The sequence below is a fragment of the Carassius gibelio genome, chromosome B23 (genome assembly GCF_023724105.1).
Source record: "Carassius gibelio isolate Cgi1373 ecotype wild population from Czech Republic chromosome B23, carGib1.2-hapl.c, whole genome shotgun sequence".
Lineage (NCBI taxonomy): Eukaryota > Metazoa > Chordata > Actinopteri > Cypriniformes > Cyprinidae > Carassius > Carassius gibelio.
Window position 1 is genome coordinate 11,972,275 of NC_068418.1, and position 19,990 is coordinate 11,992,264.

Below are 19,990 nucleotides of genomic sequence, written 5' to 3' on the forward strand. Positions count from 1 at the left end.
AATAAAGATGCCACAGGTTGACAGCTTGTGTTCAGTCTCTGGGTAATTGTTATGAAATCTAAACTAAGTTAATGTGAATGTATCTGCACGAGCAATTCTTATTTTCCATTACAAGGAAACAAATGAGATCAGAAAGCATTTCATTATACTTTCACATATTGTCAGTTGTCAACACTAAAATTTGTACAGTAAATAATACTTAATTATATTTATAAATGTAATCAGTATATTGTTTTATTTTAATTTTATTATTAATTAAAAAAAAAAAAATGAAGCCTTAAGAGCATAAAAGACTTTCAAAAACATCAGCTAATCTTACCAACCCTGAACTTACCAACCCTGAATCTGACAAACAGGGAGGTTTGTAACACTTCTCTACTTTTTAGGATTTATGCCCTTAATAATTTTTAAGAAATTATGAGAGACCAAAGTGTTTCCTTTTTGTGTCATCCCCATTTTATCTTTATATATTTTGGTTGAGACTGGCTGAAGTAGAAAGATTAGATCCTCGCATTCAGTATTTACTTTTCTTTTTCATCTAGTATTATAGCAAGCTGATTTAATTATACAAAGTTAGAATTCTATGCAATTCATTAAAATAATAATTTTGAACTTTAACATTTGCATGCCTACTGTAAGTTGTTGCTAACAAGCAATTTATTTAAATCAGGTTAATTTTACTTGCACAAAACATCTGAGTAATTTGTGGTTTATGGTTTCCATTGAATAAAAAATATATATATATATATATATTACTACCCAAAATGGTTTTGTGCAGCATTCTCAAACACAGATATTTGAAAGCAGAAGAGTTTGTTTTTCATGCTTGTTTGATTTTTGCCCACACAGTTTTAATTGATTTGTATGCTATCTCTCCATTCTCTTGTCCTTTACCATGCAGAGTAATCCTCTCAGGGCCTGCTGGGTATTATCTGAATGGCTGGCAGAGACTGGCACATAAGAAATTTGTTTTTTGATTAAGCTCAATCAAAGAAGAAGCTTTACACAAGGATTGATGGGCTTCACCCAGCATGACATGAAATGAGTACAACCACACAGCAAACATCTGGAGCAATAAAGCTTTTGATTGTTATACTCTGCATTGCTAGGATCAGTAACAAAAACACCAATCACTAACTTTTTTGCCATTAAAGTTTAATAATTAGGCCTAAAACCGTAAATATAAGATCTAATTGATTTGCTAAAAAAAAAAAAAAAAAAAAACGCCTTTGGGAAGTGAGCTCTAGCTGATTACTGCTCACATGTTCGTTCAGCCCAGTGCCAAAGCATCCATTTGGCAGAGGATTAAGCTTGTTTTTTAAGTTGGTGTTTACAATGACTATAATATATTTTTTTCCTTCACACTGCGGCCATCCAAAATTTGAAGGGAATGAATTTAGCATTTCTGTCCTCCCTAGTTCTAATGATTGTCATTAAGCTAATGGTCGATGCAGTTTGTTTTGCTTAGTTTTGGTGAAACATTATCTGAGCTGCATGTCATTTTGTCAATCCCGACTCTCTCCCCAGTTCATTTAGTTTGTATTGAGATGATTAATGTTGCCTGATTTAGGCTCAGAATTACTGCACCATTACCCAAGTAAATTGTTATATATATATATATATATATATATATATATATATATATATATATATGCTTAGTAATGGTAAGTTTACTACAGAGAGATTATGGTTTTTAATGTTTTTGAAAGTCTCTTATTCTCAGCAAGGCTGCATTTATGTGATCAAAAATACAGTAAAATTAAGATTTTTGCAGATCTTTTCAAGATTTTTTCAGTTCTTCTCAACCAGACTTCAGTTATGAGCAAACAATGAACAACCTCAAGTGTGATACGAATAAGACTTTATTAACTACATAAACACTTACGGTAAACTAGTCTGACACATACACACACACACACACACGAATGCATACAGTGGGCATTGGGAAGAGAACTAAAAACAGAAGCTATCATACAATTTGATATTTGGCAGATCTACAGCCTGAAGGAAACATCAGTTTTGTTTAGTTTAAACACACCTTTGTAAAAAGTGCATATGATACTTAATGTATCAATTAATAAGACTAAGTTTGATACTTGCACGTCTTGCCTGTTTGAAAAAGAGTCCTGATGAACCAATTGAAGAGTTCGGATGCAAAACCTCTGAGTGCCATCTAAAATGTGCATTTTTCTCAGGCTTCTATGTTTATGTTCAGTTATTTCACTTTAATGTCAATAAAAAGATCATTTTCATTGCCAGTAAAGTGAAATTACTGAATGTGGCGAGTGGGGCGGGGCCGAGAGGCGTGGGAACGAGGAGTGAGGCCAGGTGTAGTGATTGGAGATGAGCTACACCTGAGCCCCACCGCTAGTATCGAGTCCCACGTAGGAGATGGAAGGATATAAAACTGGAGCGACGACCGTGAAGGACGAGAGAGGACCAGGCCTGGGACATTATTTTATGTTTTGGCTTTTATTTGTGCGCACCAGTCGTCCGCGAGGGGCTGGTGCGCCGGTTTGTATTTACTTTTGAGTATTAAAATGATTTTTGATTGTGCACCGGTTCCCGCCTCCTTCTTCCCGATGAATATGGAGATTTGCATATCGTTACAGTGGTGCCGAAGCCCGGGAGAAGGAGGGACGCGCTGCTGAAGATCCCTCGCCGCTGTGGTGAATCCGCGGTGCCCTCGAGCTGGCGAGATGTGTGCCGCCATGGACGCTCGAGGCGGTGGGCTGGAGCGAGTTGCCGGGGACGGGCGAGCTCACTGCCGACCGCCCACGACAAGGAGGGGCGGCTGCCGTCCGTGAGGGAGCGGAGGAGTCGGCGCCGTTCGCCAGGGGGCCGGAGCCTGCCGCCTCCGTGACAGAATCCGGAGGGGCAGGGAACGGGGGACTCCTGCCGCTGCCCAAAATCGGAGGAGCCGTCGCCGTCCACCGGGCGGCGGAGGAGTGTCGTGCCGTCCGCCGAGGGCCGTCCAGTGCCACCGCCGGGCACCGCGGAGGAGATCACCCAGCCGGTGGAGGGCCGAGCAGCAGTGCGTCTGGGAACCGGATTTTTTTTTTTTTTTTTTCTCTCTCCCCTCTCTCGTCCCTGTCGCTCCTCCTTCCATCTCCTTTTCTCTCGCCTCGTCTGTCCTACCCCCAGGTTCCCGCAGGTCCCCGTGAGCGGTCTCCCCCGGAGGGAAGGGGGGGGGGGGGGGGGAGTAGAGCGCAGTCTCGGGAGTACCCCCCGGCCTGCGAGGGGCGATGGGGGTATGTGGCGAGTGGGGCGGGGCCGAGAGGCGTGGGAACGAGGAGTGAGGCCAGGTGTAGTGATTGGAGATGAGCTACACCTGAGCCCCACCCCTCGTTCCCACGCCTCTCGGCCCCGCCCCACTCGCCACACTGAACCTACATATTGAAGTCTGATAAAAAAAGGGCTAATTTCAGAAAAAAATAAAATAAAAATCAATAATAATTATTCAGAAGCCACTTAGAGGCTTTTTCATCTGAACTCTTCAATTATTATGTGATTTAAATCGGTTGATCACTTTTGGTTGTGAATAGGGCAGTCATATTTATTCTACAGAGTGAACAAATATAATTATACTCAAGTACGTCTACATGATAACTACTTCAGCCGAGGATTTGTTTGTCTCGTTGCTGGAGTTCATTTACAGTGCTGCCCACTAATATAGGCACCCTTGGTAAATATGAGCAAAAGTGACTGTGACAATAAATATGAATTATTTCAATCCATTTTTTTTTTTTTTTTTTTTTTTTTTTTTTATACATTTTTATTGAATTAAAACAAATGAAAGTGGGGGGAAACTCACATTACTATATATATATATATATATATATATATATATATATATATATATATATATATATATATATATATATATATATATATATATATATATATATATATATAATTTTTTTTTTTTTTTTTTTTCTCCAATACATGTTGGCTAAAATTATTGGCACTCCTAGAGATTCTTACGAGTAAAATATTTCTAGAGTATATTCCTATTCATATTTACATTTTTTTTCTTTAGCACACCATGGTGATTATGAATATGATATCGTCCAGCCATGACTTCATGTCCCACAGAATTATAAATATGAGGAACACAAAGGCCAAAGAATATAGTTCTGATGTACTGAACAAGGTTGAGCTTCACATAATAGAATGTGGCTATAAGACAATAGCTAAAGCATTGAAAATCCTCATTTTCACCATCAGGGCAATAATTAAGAAGTTCCAATGAACTAAAGATGTTATAAATCTGCCTGGAAGAGGACATTTGAGTGTCCAAAGACTCTGCAAGGATCACAGCAGGAGAATTGCAGAGATTAGCTGGATTTTTATCAAACAGTCCCTGCATCACCACATGTTGTTCAAATGCATTTCAAGAAAAAAGCTTCTGGCTCATCCAAAAACTCCAGCATATTCAGTTGTCAGACACGACTGGAACTTCAAATGGGACTGGCTCTATGGTCAAATGAAACATAACAAAAAAGAGTAGTAGTAGTAAGAGCACAAAATGAAGCTTCTGCCATTGCTTTCTCAGCTCCCTGACCTGGACCCTTTAGAAAATGAGTGTGGTGAACTGAAGAGAAGAAGCACCAACATGGAGCTGGTAATCTGAAGGATCTGGAAAGATTCTGGATGAAGGAATGGTCTCTGATCTCTTGTCAGGTGTTCTCCAAACACTTCAAGCATTATAGGAGAAAACTCAGAGCTGTAATCTTGGGAAAAAGGACGATGCGATAATTGGGTGCCAATAACTGTGGCTAACATGAACTAGAGAAAAACATTTATTCCATAATGCGAGTTTCCTCCACTTTTCATTGCTTTAATTAAATAAAAGGTTCTTATTTTGTAAATTATTTGAAACAAAGATGAAAAGGATAAACAATGCAGATTTATTTTCACAGCCATCTTTGCTCATATTTACCAAGGGTGCCAATAATAGTGGGCGGCACTGTAGAATGAGTTGCATTTTAAGCAATGCTGCGTAAAAACAAACAAACAAAAAAATTATCTTTTGCACAGTATTTGATATTTAAATCAGATATCAGATTATGTACTTTTTTATTTTATTAAATATGCATTGTCTTGGATGTTGGCAATTCAAATAAGTCATCCATCATTTATGAATCAAGCTGTCTTTTGGCTGCTGAGGAGCGACAGTAAAATTTGTTATCACTCCCAAATGGAAGGTTACACACCAGTAAACACACAGTGTGGCATTTTATATAGAAATACATACAACGGCCAACCATTATTAATTACACATACAGCCACCATATGGCTTATGTACTTTACTTAATATTAAATCCATTTGGTGTTCAAAAACAGCAGTTCACACAGATTTATCAGAGACAACATTTGATAAGGAACTACAAAAACCAATCTTTTTTTGCTTGTGGGTTTTATATCTGCTACTGTACTGCAACATCAACATAATGCAATACATTCAGCTTGTGGGTTTTATATCTGCTTCTGTACTTCAACATCAACAAAATGCACTATAAATACATACAGCAACAGCATTTTTATGGGCTCTTTAGAGTCCAGATGTTTATATCACAACATTTTACTTCTTTTTGCTATACACTACCATTCAAAATTTGGGGATAGTTAGATATTTTATAGTTTGAAAAAGTCTCTTATGTTGACCAAAGCAGCATTTATTTGACCAAAAATACAGCAAAAAAAATACAACTAAAAAAAAAGTAATATTGTGAAATATTGTTTTTTCTAGTTTAATGTAGTTTAAATTTTTATTTAATACTGTGATGAAAAACTGAATTTTAGCGTCATTACTCCAGTCTTCAGTGTCACATGATCCTTCAGAAATCATTCTAATATGCTAATTTGCTGCTCAGGAAACATTTACTATTATTACCAATGTTGAAAACAGTGCTGCTTTAATGTCAAAAATCTGATACACAGATTTTCTCGAATATTATTTCATCTCGTCACATTTAACACTTGTAGCTCAGGAGGTCTTCACTAAAGCGTTGAATGTCTTTTTACAGATCAGGTGTCGAAGTGAGAGTCTCTACAGAAACACTCTTCCCTTGACTGACACTCTCTCCCTCCCTCTCTCTCTCTCCCTCACACACACACACACACACACACATACACTGGCACTGCATAACTCTGCTGCTTTATTAAGATTTGAGATATTACTCTGCAGAAAATGAATTAAATTCCAGCAATCTCAGCCCTTCCCCTGTGACTTCAGTGGCTGCAAGACATTTTTTTTTCTTCCAATTAACATAAATATATTATCTAATGTGGCAGGTCATATAATATTTATAGCAGATCAAGTGATTATTCATTCTTTTTTTTCCTGCACGGATACATAATCTCTGGAGAGACTGTTTCATGAACCAAACTTCACCAGCAAATTTCTATTTAAAGTAAGCAATCTTTTCAATCAAACTACGCAATTAAAGTTTTGATGATGATCTAATGTTAAAAAAGAGCTATAAGCAGATGAGCATTGGTGTTCAAAAGGACCAGATTTAGTTTAGAGTTCAAAAAGTATTGTATATTTTCCAAGGCTGCATTTATTAGATCAAAAAGTACATTGCAATTTAGAATAACTGTTTTCTATTGTAATATCATTTATTCCTGTGATGCAAAGCTGAATTTTCAGCATCATTACTCCAGTCTTCAGTGTCACATGATCCTTCAGAAATCATTCTAATATGCTGATCTAATGTTCAAGAAACCTTTACTATTATTGTCAATGTTGGAAATAGTTGTTATGCTTGTTATATTTGTGGAAACCATAATACATTGTTTTCTAGATTTTCCAGTAAATAGAAAATTCAAAAGAACAGCAATTATTTGAAATAGAATGCTGTGTAACATTATAAATGTGTCTACTGTCACTTTGGATCGATTTAATGCATCCTTGTTATATAGAAGTACACAAATAATGATCCACAATTGTTGAAAATAATATAACTACTTTAAAAAAATTGTCAAATAATATATAGTTTACTATTTTGGATGTATTATTTGTACATTCTGGGATTGTGTTTTTCATGAAGAATACATGTGATGCATTACAGTCCAATACTTAAAGGGATAGTTCACCCCAAAATTAAAATTCTGTCATTAATTACTTGTCATGTCATTCCAAACCCATAAGACCTCCTTTCATCTTCGGGACACACATTAATATATTTTTGATGCATTCTGAGAGATCTCTGACCCTCCCATAGACAGCAATGTAAATAACACGATCAACATCCAGAAACGTAGCAAGGAGATCAATAGAATAATCTCAATATTTTACTTTTCTTTGCACACAAAAAGTATTCTTGTAGCTTCGTAAAATTAGGGTTGATCCTCTGATGTCACATGGATTATTTTACCAATCTCCTTTATGTTTCTTGTTGTTGATCGTGTTAATTATCATGCTGTCTATGGGAGGGTTAGAGAGCTCTTGAATGCATAAAAAAATATCTTAATTTGTGTTCAGAAGATGAACAGAGGTTGTACAGGTTTAGGATGACATGAGAGTAAGTAATTAATGACTAATTTTTGGGTGAACTATCCCTTTAAATACCAATTAAGTACAAATTAGGATTGGATAGCATTCCAGAGAACTCATTGTTTGGTCTTATGCTTCCTATATCATTCATGTTTTAGCCAGTTAATAGTTTAAGTCTGACCCAAGCCCATAAGCGTCTGTAGACATCCAGGGCAAGATTGTGTAAATGAGACATGATTAGAGAGAGAGAGAGGAGCTGCTGTGTATGCATGTATTCCCACTGGTTTTCCCAAAAAGCTCATCGCAGCCTCATCAGATCTGAAAGCTCTTCTCCCTCCCTGATGTCTCAACCTTGATTACTCTTTCCCCATCCCTCCACTTCATTGATCTCTCCCTTCTGCACTCCTCTCTGCTCAGGCTCAGGGTCTAGTTTCAGTACTGTCTGATCCCAGTCGGTTTTTCAAGGAGGTGAAATGCTGTCAGTGCAAGATCAACCACAATTCTCACGAGTCCCTTCCTCTATCCATCCCAGACTAACAGAGACTTAATCTCAGCCTTCAGCCTTCACATTTCAAAGCACATACTCTCTCCGTCCAGTGAGATTTTCTTTTACTCATCCAACTTTAGATTTTCTCGCTACAACCATGCCTGCTGTGAAATGTTTAATCTCTCTAGTTTTAGTTTGACTTGCTAACCATGCGGCAAACCAACCTAGATCAGCTCGGCTGGTGACAAACACATGGGACATAACGTGATCCATGACTTTATTTGCCATTCGTTTTGAAAGCAGCAACATTTAAACTATGAATCAGAGACTATCAATCGAATATTCTTAACTCAATTTTCTCTTTATATTAATACATACTGTATATAACATCACAAATAACTCACTACGCCAAAATCCAACTGTCCTTACACCATAATTGTCGCACAATGGATCGTGGAGACAAAGGAGATACATGAATCACAGTCTTTATTAATCCGAACAGGGGGTAACACAGGGCAGGCAGGAACACACACATATAGCATTAATGACACCAGACAAAGGAATCACAGGACAGACTTCACTTTAAATATCAGACTAAATGAGGGTAATAGACGAGACACACATGAACTAAATGACATGATTAACGGAGAGCACATGGGGAGAGAAACACACACAAACAGTCCAAGGGAGTGGTAATAATAACCAGAGAGCATAAAAACGTTTATAACATTTATTTCTATATTCTATCAAATGTCAATGAAAAATATATGTTTAAAACTTAAAAAAAGATAATATTAAATATATGTTTCATATATTTATTTAATATACACTGTAAATGCAAATTTCACATAAAAAAGATTAACCTGCACGTTTTTCAAAATGTCTCTGTGTTCTACAGATGGAGAAAAGTAAATAAGAAAAAAAGCCATTTGGAATGACATATGGTTGAGTAAATGAAAAACTGAAATATTAATATGTATCTTTTAATGAAACATTACTGCTGCAATTTGACAGACTTCAGGAAGAGGTTAATATTTCAGAATATATAAGACTTTTATAAGGTTTCAAAGCTGTCCCTCTTGTCAACACCATCAGATATTTATGAAATCTAGACATGTCAAAGTCAGCCTTTCCATATTTCACCTGCTGAGTTTAATAAAGTCACATAGGCTCTGGTGCGCTAGATTTGCTTAGGTTTAAAATGATTTGTCAAAATCTATGATATTTGACAAGGTAGTACAGACATATACTGAGTAATAAAAACAAACATTTAGAAAAAATAGAAGAAGTGAGAGGCTTCACCAAAGTGTCGGTGAAAACATCTTAAATCAGATAATACTGGCATATGCACTTTTCTTAAACTCATTTAAAAAAACAGATATTATTGGAAATTGAGTTGGTCCAAACAGGTTTAACTTGTCTTATTAAGAACTCAGTTTTTGAAATATGCTAATATGTTTTATTTTCAGTCACTGAGTTATTGAACTGTAAGCACTGTGTTGTCATCTAAATATTCATGACATACACTGAGCCAGTTATAAGAAAATTTCCATTAACTTCAAATTATGAAGTTTATTCACTGCTTATTAAATATTATATGTCAGTGAAAACAGGGTGCTGTTTTCATTTGCCGGCTACTTTGTCACAATAAACCCTGAGGGGCTCATAAGCGGTGTGCTAATATTGCTGCTGTAACACATTACATACATATTCATAATTAGGATTATGAAGTCCAATGAAAGTATTATCATCTGTGTCATTTCACAGCAGTGTCTGTCCGTGTGTGTATTATACTGTCATACAGCTGGAACTATGAAAACACTCTCTGAGTGAGAATGCAATTCAAATCTTATGTTCCACTTCCTAAGAGGTTCAACAAAGAATCTAACATACCATATTTGATGGTATAAGTATTGACGGTACTTACTGCTGGATCCACAGGCCTTGTGTTTCAATTCTGTTTCATCTGATTATTATTATTATTATTTTCAGTGGTGACGTTTGTGGTGTTGGATGATTAAAATGGCTCTATACCTGCGTGACTCACGACTGGAGGAGGATGTTTTGCTGTCTTTCTTCTTCACCGTACTCACTCAGGCTGGTTCTCGCTGTTGCATAACAATCCGACAAAGGACAGCAGAGGAGGCAAAAAGCATTGTGTCATCTACTAATGTTACTGTATTAGAGAAGAGAGAGAGTTTCTTTATTATTATTACTATTTATTTATTTGCATCACTGGTAGTTTCATTGTTTAATATTACTTGTTTACTGGCACTGTTGGGATTATACTTTAATTTGCATTGCATGCCATTAAAGCGCACTAAAAGAGAAATTGAAAATGAGTTTAACCTGCTGATTCAGAATAAAATGCTGACCTACACCCTAATAAGAAAAAAGCTAGTGAAAATGCATATTTGGACCATTAGGGGAAAACTAATGTATTCAAGTTATTGCTTTACATTTATATTATTTTCTCTTTTTTCAGTCAGTATATTTATGCTAATTCAGTGTCCATTCATCCATTTTTTTTATTTCTTATTTTTTTATACATGTTTACATTCAGCAAAACTGATTTAGAAAGGACTGGAATTGATGGAGCATGACGATGTGAGAAGTAGAACTTATATTTGCATTCTTTCGAATTATATGAAGGCGAACACTCATGAAATGTTAACAAACAAATCCAGGCTTATTATCCAAACAGATAGCAGAAGCACCAGACACAAATTCTCACCTGCTGATCCAGTCTGAATACCACTTTTCCCTGTCATTACTGTTAAATGCCATTTTTATTACAGAGGAGCAAAACAATAGATTAGACCAAGCTGATATTTTAAGGATCACTTCATATTGCAAAACATTGGCTCTGCAATTTCAGCTCAAAATTATTATTTTTTATTTTTATTTTTTTAGTTTATTCTTAATCATTATAATTGCAATAATCAAGTCAACTGACACCTCGCAAAGACCATCCCCAGCTTCATTACTGTTGCTGTTGTCACTCTCATGCCACACATCATGTTCTAATGCAGTGAGAAATACATCATGGAGCAAAGAGGAAACTGAAAATATGTTAACAAATAAGATATGAAACAAAATCTCCTCTTTTCCTCTTTACTAGTTATAGCACAAAATAAACGTGAACGAACATAAGAAGGTACAGTATCTTGTTTCAGGTATGGAACGAAGTCCACCAACAGGCTATTCTTCAGTCTAATTTTTTTTTTTTTAACAAAAGTGGATTCGGTGTTATGACTGATCAGATCACCGGTCGGTCGAACTCCCTGCGAAAGAGTTTTCATTTCACCGTGTTTTTGTTAGATCTTGAGTGGAGGTGGAGCTGTGGTGAATGATAGTATTGTTGACACAGAACAGCAACTGTTATAAACCTTTCTCAAACATCATAAAACATCTGCCAACCAAATAATTCATGCTTTTCATGCATTGTCATGGCAGTGCTCTGTTCATATTTGTAATTGTTTATGAATCTTGGTGCATTTCGCAGTGGGGATCACAGGTTCTAGTTTTCAAATAAAACAAGAGATTGCCGACAAACCATTAAAAAGCTAAGTGGATATGATGTGAAATGTCATTTTAATGCCATTGTTGCGGATGGCCCAGGGGAGCGACAACTGATTTGTTTCCTCACAAATACAGACTTTGTCTGGATAAATGTTTTTAGCTGTTCATCCTGATTTATATTTATTATCTTTTTTGTTGTCTCCTTCTCTGTCAATTGCACAGATATACCAAGATGAAAACAGCTACCAACATATATATATTTAACCTGGCACTGGCTGATGCGCTGGTTTTGGCTACGCTTCCCTTCCAAGGCACGGATGTATTCCTTGGTTTCTGGCCCTTTGGCAAGGCCCTGTGCAAGGCGGTCATCTCCATCGACTACTATAACATGTTCACCAGTGTGTTCACCTTGACCGTGATGAGCATGGATCGATACGTGGCCGTGTGCCACCCGGTGAAAGCCCTGGACATGCGGACGCCCCACAAGGCCAAGGTGGTCAATATCTGCGTGTGGGTCTTGGCTTCAGCCATAGGGGTCCCGGCTATGGTACTTGGAAATGTGGAAAATGACAATGGTGAGTGTGTCAACAGTTATGACCCTATTTAATTTGTTATTTTCTTTTCTTTCTTGTAATTTTACTTTATATCCTCTGCAACTACTTTGAGTTTCATAACTGCACATTATTCCTGCACAAAAAAGTAAGTGCTATAATCATTTTCCTTGAATATCCGGTTTCAATTTTGGAAATACACCACTGTCAAAAGGCTCTTATGCTCACCAAGGCTGCATCTATTTGTTCAAAGATACAATAAAAACAGAAAGCTGAACTTTGTTAAATTTAATCCTGAATTTCTTTCTTTCTTTCTTTCTTTCTTTCTTTCTTTCTTTCTTTCTTTCTTTCTTTCTTTCTTTCTTTCTTTCTTTCTTTCTTTCTAATATATTCAAGCTTGTTTCCACCATATGCTTAAAAAAGTAGTGTTGCACCTTTTTATCTCATAATTTTTATTAAACATTTATGCAACATCCTTTTGGGAGCTGCCGTTCAACTATCGCAGGATGCACGAGCATGCCGAATAACAAAAAAACACCTGAGACCTACAGGGGAATCATAATATGACTGTATATGTTTGTAGGGTTTGTTTGTCAATAATGCATGCACTATTAAGAGACTTTAAAAAGCACATCCAAAGCATTTCAGTGTTAATCTTTTTGCTGTTATTGGATCCATTGAGGTTACAGTAATTGCTCTGCACACTGCTCTGAAATCAGAACCACGGGCGACCCAGAAAGACCTTTCCTCCCTGTGGCTTTGAGCTCTTGATAATAATAACATTTCCTAATTGAATGAGGTTTCTTTTTAGTTGAAAAGAGCATGAAAGTGGCTTGCTACATTAATTGTATTAGCAGGAAATAGTTTTAACACCATGCCGAGCTTGCTTTCCTATTAAATATATAAATGTGAGTGTGTATTCATTATGTGAGTGTTGAATGCGTTTTTAGTGTGTGTCTGTGTGTGAAAAAGTGGGGAAAAAATTTCATAAAAAATAAAATAAAATGTCCAGAAAATAGTGTCAAGGTAAAATTTCTTGAAAAGCTGTTTTTTTTTTTTTTTTCATTATTTATTATATACTTCACTTAATTTGTGTCCTGTTACCCATTGTTCTATTAATGTCCACTCATTTGTATTTATGTATGTCCTGAATATCTGCTGTGCCCTCTGCGACATCTCTTCAACACCCTCCTCTCTTTCATAATCCATTATTCATGAACCTAATATATCCTGAAGAATAGTGGATAAGCCCATTTAGCTGTATTGTGTTGAAAAACCTTCTCTGATCTCGTGATCCCACTCTGTGAAATACTCACCACTAAGCCAGCACTTTAGAAACAGAACACAGTATTTAAATGCATTTGAGTTAGAGGTTAATATATAAAAAAAATTAAAAAAAAACAATTCAGCCTAGGCATTTTTTTTTTTTTTTTTTTGAAATTATTCATTCCGATAACAAATATTCTGAGTATCGGTGATGCTTTATTTTTTATTATTATTATTTATTTTTTTATCAACATTTCTATGCCTCATTGTGGTGACCTGATCATCACTGTTTTGTTTGTTAAACACAATCTACTAAATATACACAACTTCATTTTTGTATGGAACAAATATAAGTGTAGGACTAAATCTGGTAAACTGTTACATTGCTCTTTGTATTGTTTGTATATACTATAAATTAAAATACATTTCTTTTAAAAGTATAGCAAAGTAATGGAGGCAGCAACATATGATAAATAGGACAGAACAAGAAAGGCTGTTAATAATCTTACGTTGTGCAAAATTATCATCATATGAAAGGCCCAATCCTTAACAGCACAAATCGCTTATGTGCATCCTGTGTGCAGAATGATGCACTTGATACAACATGGAGTCACAAAGCAATAGTATACACAGAATATCAGATTTGGATCGGTCTAGTCTGACCGATAACCAATCCATCAGAAAATGGCAGTATCAGAGCCGATACCGATACTAGGTATCGGATCGGTGCATCCCTACTTGGAACCGTTACAGTTGTTTGCAGATGTTAAGCAGACAGTCTGCTTACACTTAAATGACTGATAGTTGACATGTAGTAGCAACGTTACTTATAGTGAGAAAAATGTCTAAAATGGTCTGTCAATACAAAGTGGACTATCAATACAAAGTGTTACCGATATTATTACAATAATAAAAAAGGGTTCTTTTTTTTAGCAATTCTGAAATTTCAGCATCATTACCCCATTCTTCAGTGTCACGTGGTCCTTCAGAAATCATTGTAATATGTTTATTAGCTGCTCAAGACACATATTCATGCTTGCTGTTGTTGTTGTTTGGATGACACTAAAAAAGTTCATTAAGTATAATATTTTCTTCCTTAAAGGGGGGGTGAAATGCTCGTTTTCACTCAATATCATGTTAATCTTGAGTACCTATAGAGTAGTACTGCATCCTTCATAACTCCAAAAAGTATTTAGTTTTATTATATTCATAAGAGAAAGATAGTCTGTACCGATTTTTCCCGGAAAAACACGAGCGCCTGGAGGCGTGACGTGTGGGCGGAGCTAAAGAATCACGAGCGCCAGTTGCGTTGAGAGCTTTTGGAAGCTGTGACAGCTGTGAAGGCTGAAACTGAACGAGAGCAGCAGCAGCAAGGACTCGCTCCGAGTGGGGCTCGAACCCGGGTCTCCGATGGGAGGTGGACGCACTAACAAGGAGGCAGAGATATTTTAAGCAGTTTTACTCACCGCCTGTGGTTCCAGCACACAATCGTGACCCTTTTTCGTTGGGATTGCATCATCCTTAAGAAATAAACGATACGCAAATCCGTCTTCAAACTGGGCTTTGTTTGTAAAACAAGCGTTTTAGAAATGCAGGGAACAAACAAAAACACTTGCACAACTCCGTTGATGCTCCGTAAAAATAAACTCCATCCACTGGTCCCTTAATGCTGTTTTTTCTTTGGTAATCTGTGCAGGGTTGTCTTGCCCTGGCAACCAAAAACACACTCCTTTTGTGACATTTCGCGACGCCTCAGCCTCTCTTTGCTCTGCTATACAGGAGCGCGCACTCTTCCGGCAAACGTGCCCTCAGGACCCATATAAGGAAATTCCACTCCATCTAAGGTCACACAGAGCCATACTCGAAAAAAACTTTCCGAAACTTGTGACAAACCGGAAGGAGTATTTTTAGAACAGAAATACTCCTTCAAACGTACAACTTAATTTTTGAAGCTTTGTCCATGTTTAGCATGGGAATCCAACTCTTTAACAGTGTAAAAAACTCAGTATGCATGAAATAGCATTTCACCCCCCCTTTAATGTACCTTTGCACCTCTGTTCACCGAGCGTGAAGGAAAATCACATAATCACAGATCTTTAGGGTGCTGACAGCTGAATTAAATGCAGGTCCTTGGGGGGCTGAGATAAAAGACAGGTAGCAGAAGCCCCGTTAAATGGGTTCAGCCAACACCAGTGTACTTTACTGTATATAGAGTTTGATGAAAATGACTCAAACTCGTTGGACACGCAATGCTCAGATGATCAGTGTTCCTCCCAGCAGAATGTTCAGACAGCTTTCTTTCGTAACACTCTCTCTCCTCTCCTTTACTGCCAGGCTGCAGCATATTTATTTATTCATCACTTTATGCAAGTTGCGTTCTGCTGTCTTTGACACTGCAGGGAAAGACAGACAGAAGCAGAGCGAGGGAGGATGATTCGAGGACATTCATAGGTACAGGGACGTGGATGAATGTCTGTAAACAAATGTCCAGCAGCGTAGCTGTTAAAGCCATGTTTAGGTTCCTACCAAAGCTGTTCCATCTCAAAATAGCTTTCAAACAAGTAAGTGGACTTGAAACAATGATTCGTAAATCACTGTGAAGGCTCTCAGTTCTGTGGGAGTTGCTTGGTCACAACATGATGAATTAGAGTTACATATTCCATACTGGTGAGATTGTGTAGTTACAGAAACATTGCAGAGGGTTGCATGGTTTGCATGTAATTCAGTTATTCGCACATATAATGTCAACCAGTTGCAAAAATACTTTACCAGTCTGTTTCTACCAGTCACATGGTGATTTGTGCTTGTCAAAATCCTGCTGTTTTACTGATGTGATTTGAGTGACTGGTTTGGATGAAAAGAATACAAAGCAATTTTGAAATGCCAGTAATATGATAAAAAAAGAAAAATCTGTTCTCTGCAGCGAATTGCAGATTCCCACTTGTGTGCAGATGTGATAAGGTGTGAAAAAATCCACTCATAACTTACACAAGACTGTCACTTTTCCAGCAAGAGTGACAGAAATATACTGTCTAAGATTACATTGTGGGGTGCATATAAATATTCAAACAAGGTCATCATAAAAATGGGTTAATAATGAAATGATGTAAAAAAAAAATTGTACCAGTGATTTAAAGATTGATTGAGATTTCAAACTAAATGTTTTTTTTTGTTGTAACAGATTTTAATTGATCCATTATCCATATGGACCACCTCACAGAATGGCATGCATGTGCCTCTGCAATTTGCAAAGTTTAACCATCATAGATTGATGATTTTAGTTTAACATCAGTACAAGTTTTTAAGTCTTTCCATTTAAAATATTTTAACAGTTCGGTACATAGAGTTTAGTTCTCTTTCGCACATTCTTGTGCTTAAACAGACAAACACAATTATTAAAATTTCAATCAGTATTCACGTAAACACAATCTGTTATATCTTACATGTGTAAGTTTAAACAGGATTCATGCAGGTCTTAAAGTGACATCGGCCTAGGAAACCTTCTGCTGTCTGTGTCTTTAATATTAATAAAACAACAAATCAAAACCACTCCCGGCTCTTAATAGAATAACTTTTGTAAATTTAGCAATAAAGAATATGTATTTAATTTATACATTGAAAACTATGCAATGTTATTTAAAGGGGTCCTATTATGCTGTTTCACTTTTTCAACTTTAGTTGGCCTGCAAAGTTACAAAGCTCGAAGTCCACTTCAGAAGAAGATAATTTATGTAACAGAAATCACTTTTCAAAAACTACAATGAACGACTCGTTTGGACTACAATGCATATTTTCTGGGATTTGTGATATCACAAATATCGACAAATTTCGTTTTCTAGAAGGCGGGCCTTCATTTGATACACAAACTATTTTAGCCGTTCATGCCAGACTGGGGAGAGAAGTGAAAAATAATGTGTTTTTTGAACAACCTCGTATGAGAGCCTGTTCAAGTACTCCACCAAAACAAAATCAAGACTTAAAAAAAGCATAATATGAACTTTCTATTTTCTTCCTGTCTAAGTGGTCAGTTCAAGACTTAAATATGTTAGACCAGATTCCACAGTTCAGAAGTTTGGGTAACAGAACCCTAATGCTTTTCAGCCAAGATGGGTAAAAGACCACCTCTTGACATTAACGATTGTTTCATGGGAGTGTTGATGTAGCTCACAGTAAGTCTGAATTCACACATCTCAGGAATGGAGAGGCTTTTAATGCCCCCAGAGGTAGGCTGTCAAAAATGTCAAAAGGAGTGGCAAGGAGAAAATGATTAACTGTGAAAAACAACATTTTCTGAAAAGGCCATGTTGAATCTGAAAAGGTCTCAATGTTAATGAGGGCACTATTAACATCAATTTTAGATGAAATACACTGTAATATTTTATTTTAGAGATTTTCTGATGATTTTTTTCAATCCATCATCCATCCATCTGCTGTCTAGCTGTTCGAAATATAGTATTTTCATATTTTGCATCCAAGGCTTTGTCAAGCCAGCATTCAAGGTTTTTATTTTTATTTGTATTTTTTATGTCAAACATTACTTTTTTTTTATACTTTCCATAAATTTCTGTGTAATTCTACTTGTTTACATTCAAACTCAAATTACAATTCTTCATCCTGTTAACTACTGTACCTCAAAAAAAAATTCCATTTAAATTCAGGAATTTAATTGTGATGCATATTTTTCATTCCACACAGGCATCGAGTGCATCTTGGTTCTCCCAGATCCTCGCAGTTATTGGGACCCAGTGTTCGGGACGTGCATTTTCCTGCTCTCCTTCCTGGTTCCTGTAGCGATCATCAGCGTGTGCTACAGCCTCATGGTGAAGCGCCTCCGTAGCGTCCGAATCCTATCAGGGTCCAAGGAGAAGGATCGCAACCTTCGGCGCATCACACGCATGGTTCTAGTGGTAGTTGCGGCCTTCGTTGTGTGTTGGACGCCCATCCAGATCATGGCACTGGCACAGTCGCTGGGCTTCAACTTGGGTAGCGTCCAGACGGTGGTGTTCATGCACTTCTGCATCGCCCTGGGCTACGTCAACAGCAGCCTGAACCCCGTCCTCTACGCGTTCCTCGATGAAAACTTCAAGCGCTGCTTCCGTGAGTTCTGCCACCCTTCACCATTTAGGCTTGACACGCAGCAGTCAGGCCGCATGCGTAACATCGCTCGCGAGGTGGCCTACAACTGCAAGACTGCTGACGGGAACAGTAACCCCGCATGACTAGGCATGGAGCTGCCCCTGGTCAGCCCTGAGCCTCAACCCAATCCAGGGACAGGAAACTCAAACTCTGAGTTGACTCAGATTACAACACTCTAGCACCACAGTCACCTCCGCCAGGTGGGCGGGGGAAAGGGTTGGGCTAGGAGTGAGGGCGGAGTCAAGTTAAATGACACGCCCTTTTAGGGACAAAGGGGCTCACTTTACAGTGTCTTAAATGGTTTTGGATGTTATTGTCCACAGTTTTGTTCTTATCCGAAAATTATTACACTTTGTTGTTCAGTGTTGCAGCCTTGTACATGCTTTTTTTTTGGTGTCTCTTTATAACAATCAATGTTTCTCTTGAAATTTGAGACTGTAGAATTTCATGGCCTTAAACATACATCCGAACCTATGGATTAATTGTATCAGTCCTTTTTGTGGTATTGCCAAGTGTTGGACTGTACTATATACACTATAGAGAATAGTGTATAAACAGTACTATAGACTGTACTATGTATTATATTACTATATAGAGTTATGACACTGAATCTTAAACTACCGAACCTTGTAAAGCCTGATTGTTATTGAAAAAAAAAGTTGATATTTTTCTTGGTTGGACTGTACAATAAGCAAAAATATTTTATATATGTGTATGTTTGGTAGCACCGATTGAAACTTAAAAAATACTTGTAAAGAAATGAAAACTTATTGTAAAACAGCTGCTTTAGTGTTCAATTATAAATGTGCATAAAATGAAGTTAATCATGTTCGAGGCTTTGCATTGTTGAAGACGTCAGTCAGCATTACCTCGAATGTTTCTAGAATGTTTCTGTTTAGCTCTGTATCTTGCTTTGTTATTATGTAATGGATTCTTCTCGATGAGACGGACAACAAAGAGCCAGCATTGTCATGGGTTTACATTACAGACCACTGAATGTGAAAAAAAGACTATTTATGCCAAATTAAAGATATTGAAAAAATATATATATATATATATATTGAAAGTATCAGTGGAATATAGATATATTGTACACCTAATGCTTATTCCTGTAAACTTTATCTTGATATTGTGATTGTTTGTTTACTTGCTGCATTGATTGACTGATCATCTACCTGTACTTGCATATTTATTGACTGGTGGGACCATATTCTGATGGACTGAAGTTAAATGCCAGCTAGTGCTATGGACGTTTACACAGCCTATATGGGAAATCCATTTCTCTTCGATGTACTTATTAAAGAGCAGTTATTAAAATGCACTTATATGGCTGTGAAGCACTGTTTGTAATTAAAAACTAATACGGCATGTTATTTTGTAAGATCCTAATATTATATACTGTATCTCAGAATAACAAGCTGATAATGTTGATTTCAGTTGCATGAAAAAGTAAGTAAACCCCTGGGTTTCTGGATGAATTGAATCTGATGAGTCAAAACAGGCAAACAAAGTCAGGTTAAAAAAATA

General features: G+C 36.9%; 1 protein-coding gene across 1 annotated transcript in view; it reads left to right on the top strand.

Moving 5' to 3' along the window:
* The window catches only part of oprl1 (opiate receptor-like 1), a 51,946-nt gene extending 32,200 nt beyond the window's left edge, over window positions 1-19,746 (top strand). Inside the window, exons 3-4 of the mRNA XM_052593251.1 lie at window positions 11,733-12,085; window positions 18,023-19,746. Coding sequence (XP_052449211.1) covers window positions 11,733-12,085; window positions 18,023-18,546 — 877 coding nt within the window. The 3' untranslated portion in view covers window positions 18,547-19,746. The remainder of the gene's footprint in view (window positions 1-11,732; window positions 12,086-18,022) is intronic.
* Window positions 19,747-19,990: the final 244 nt, after the last annotated feature.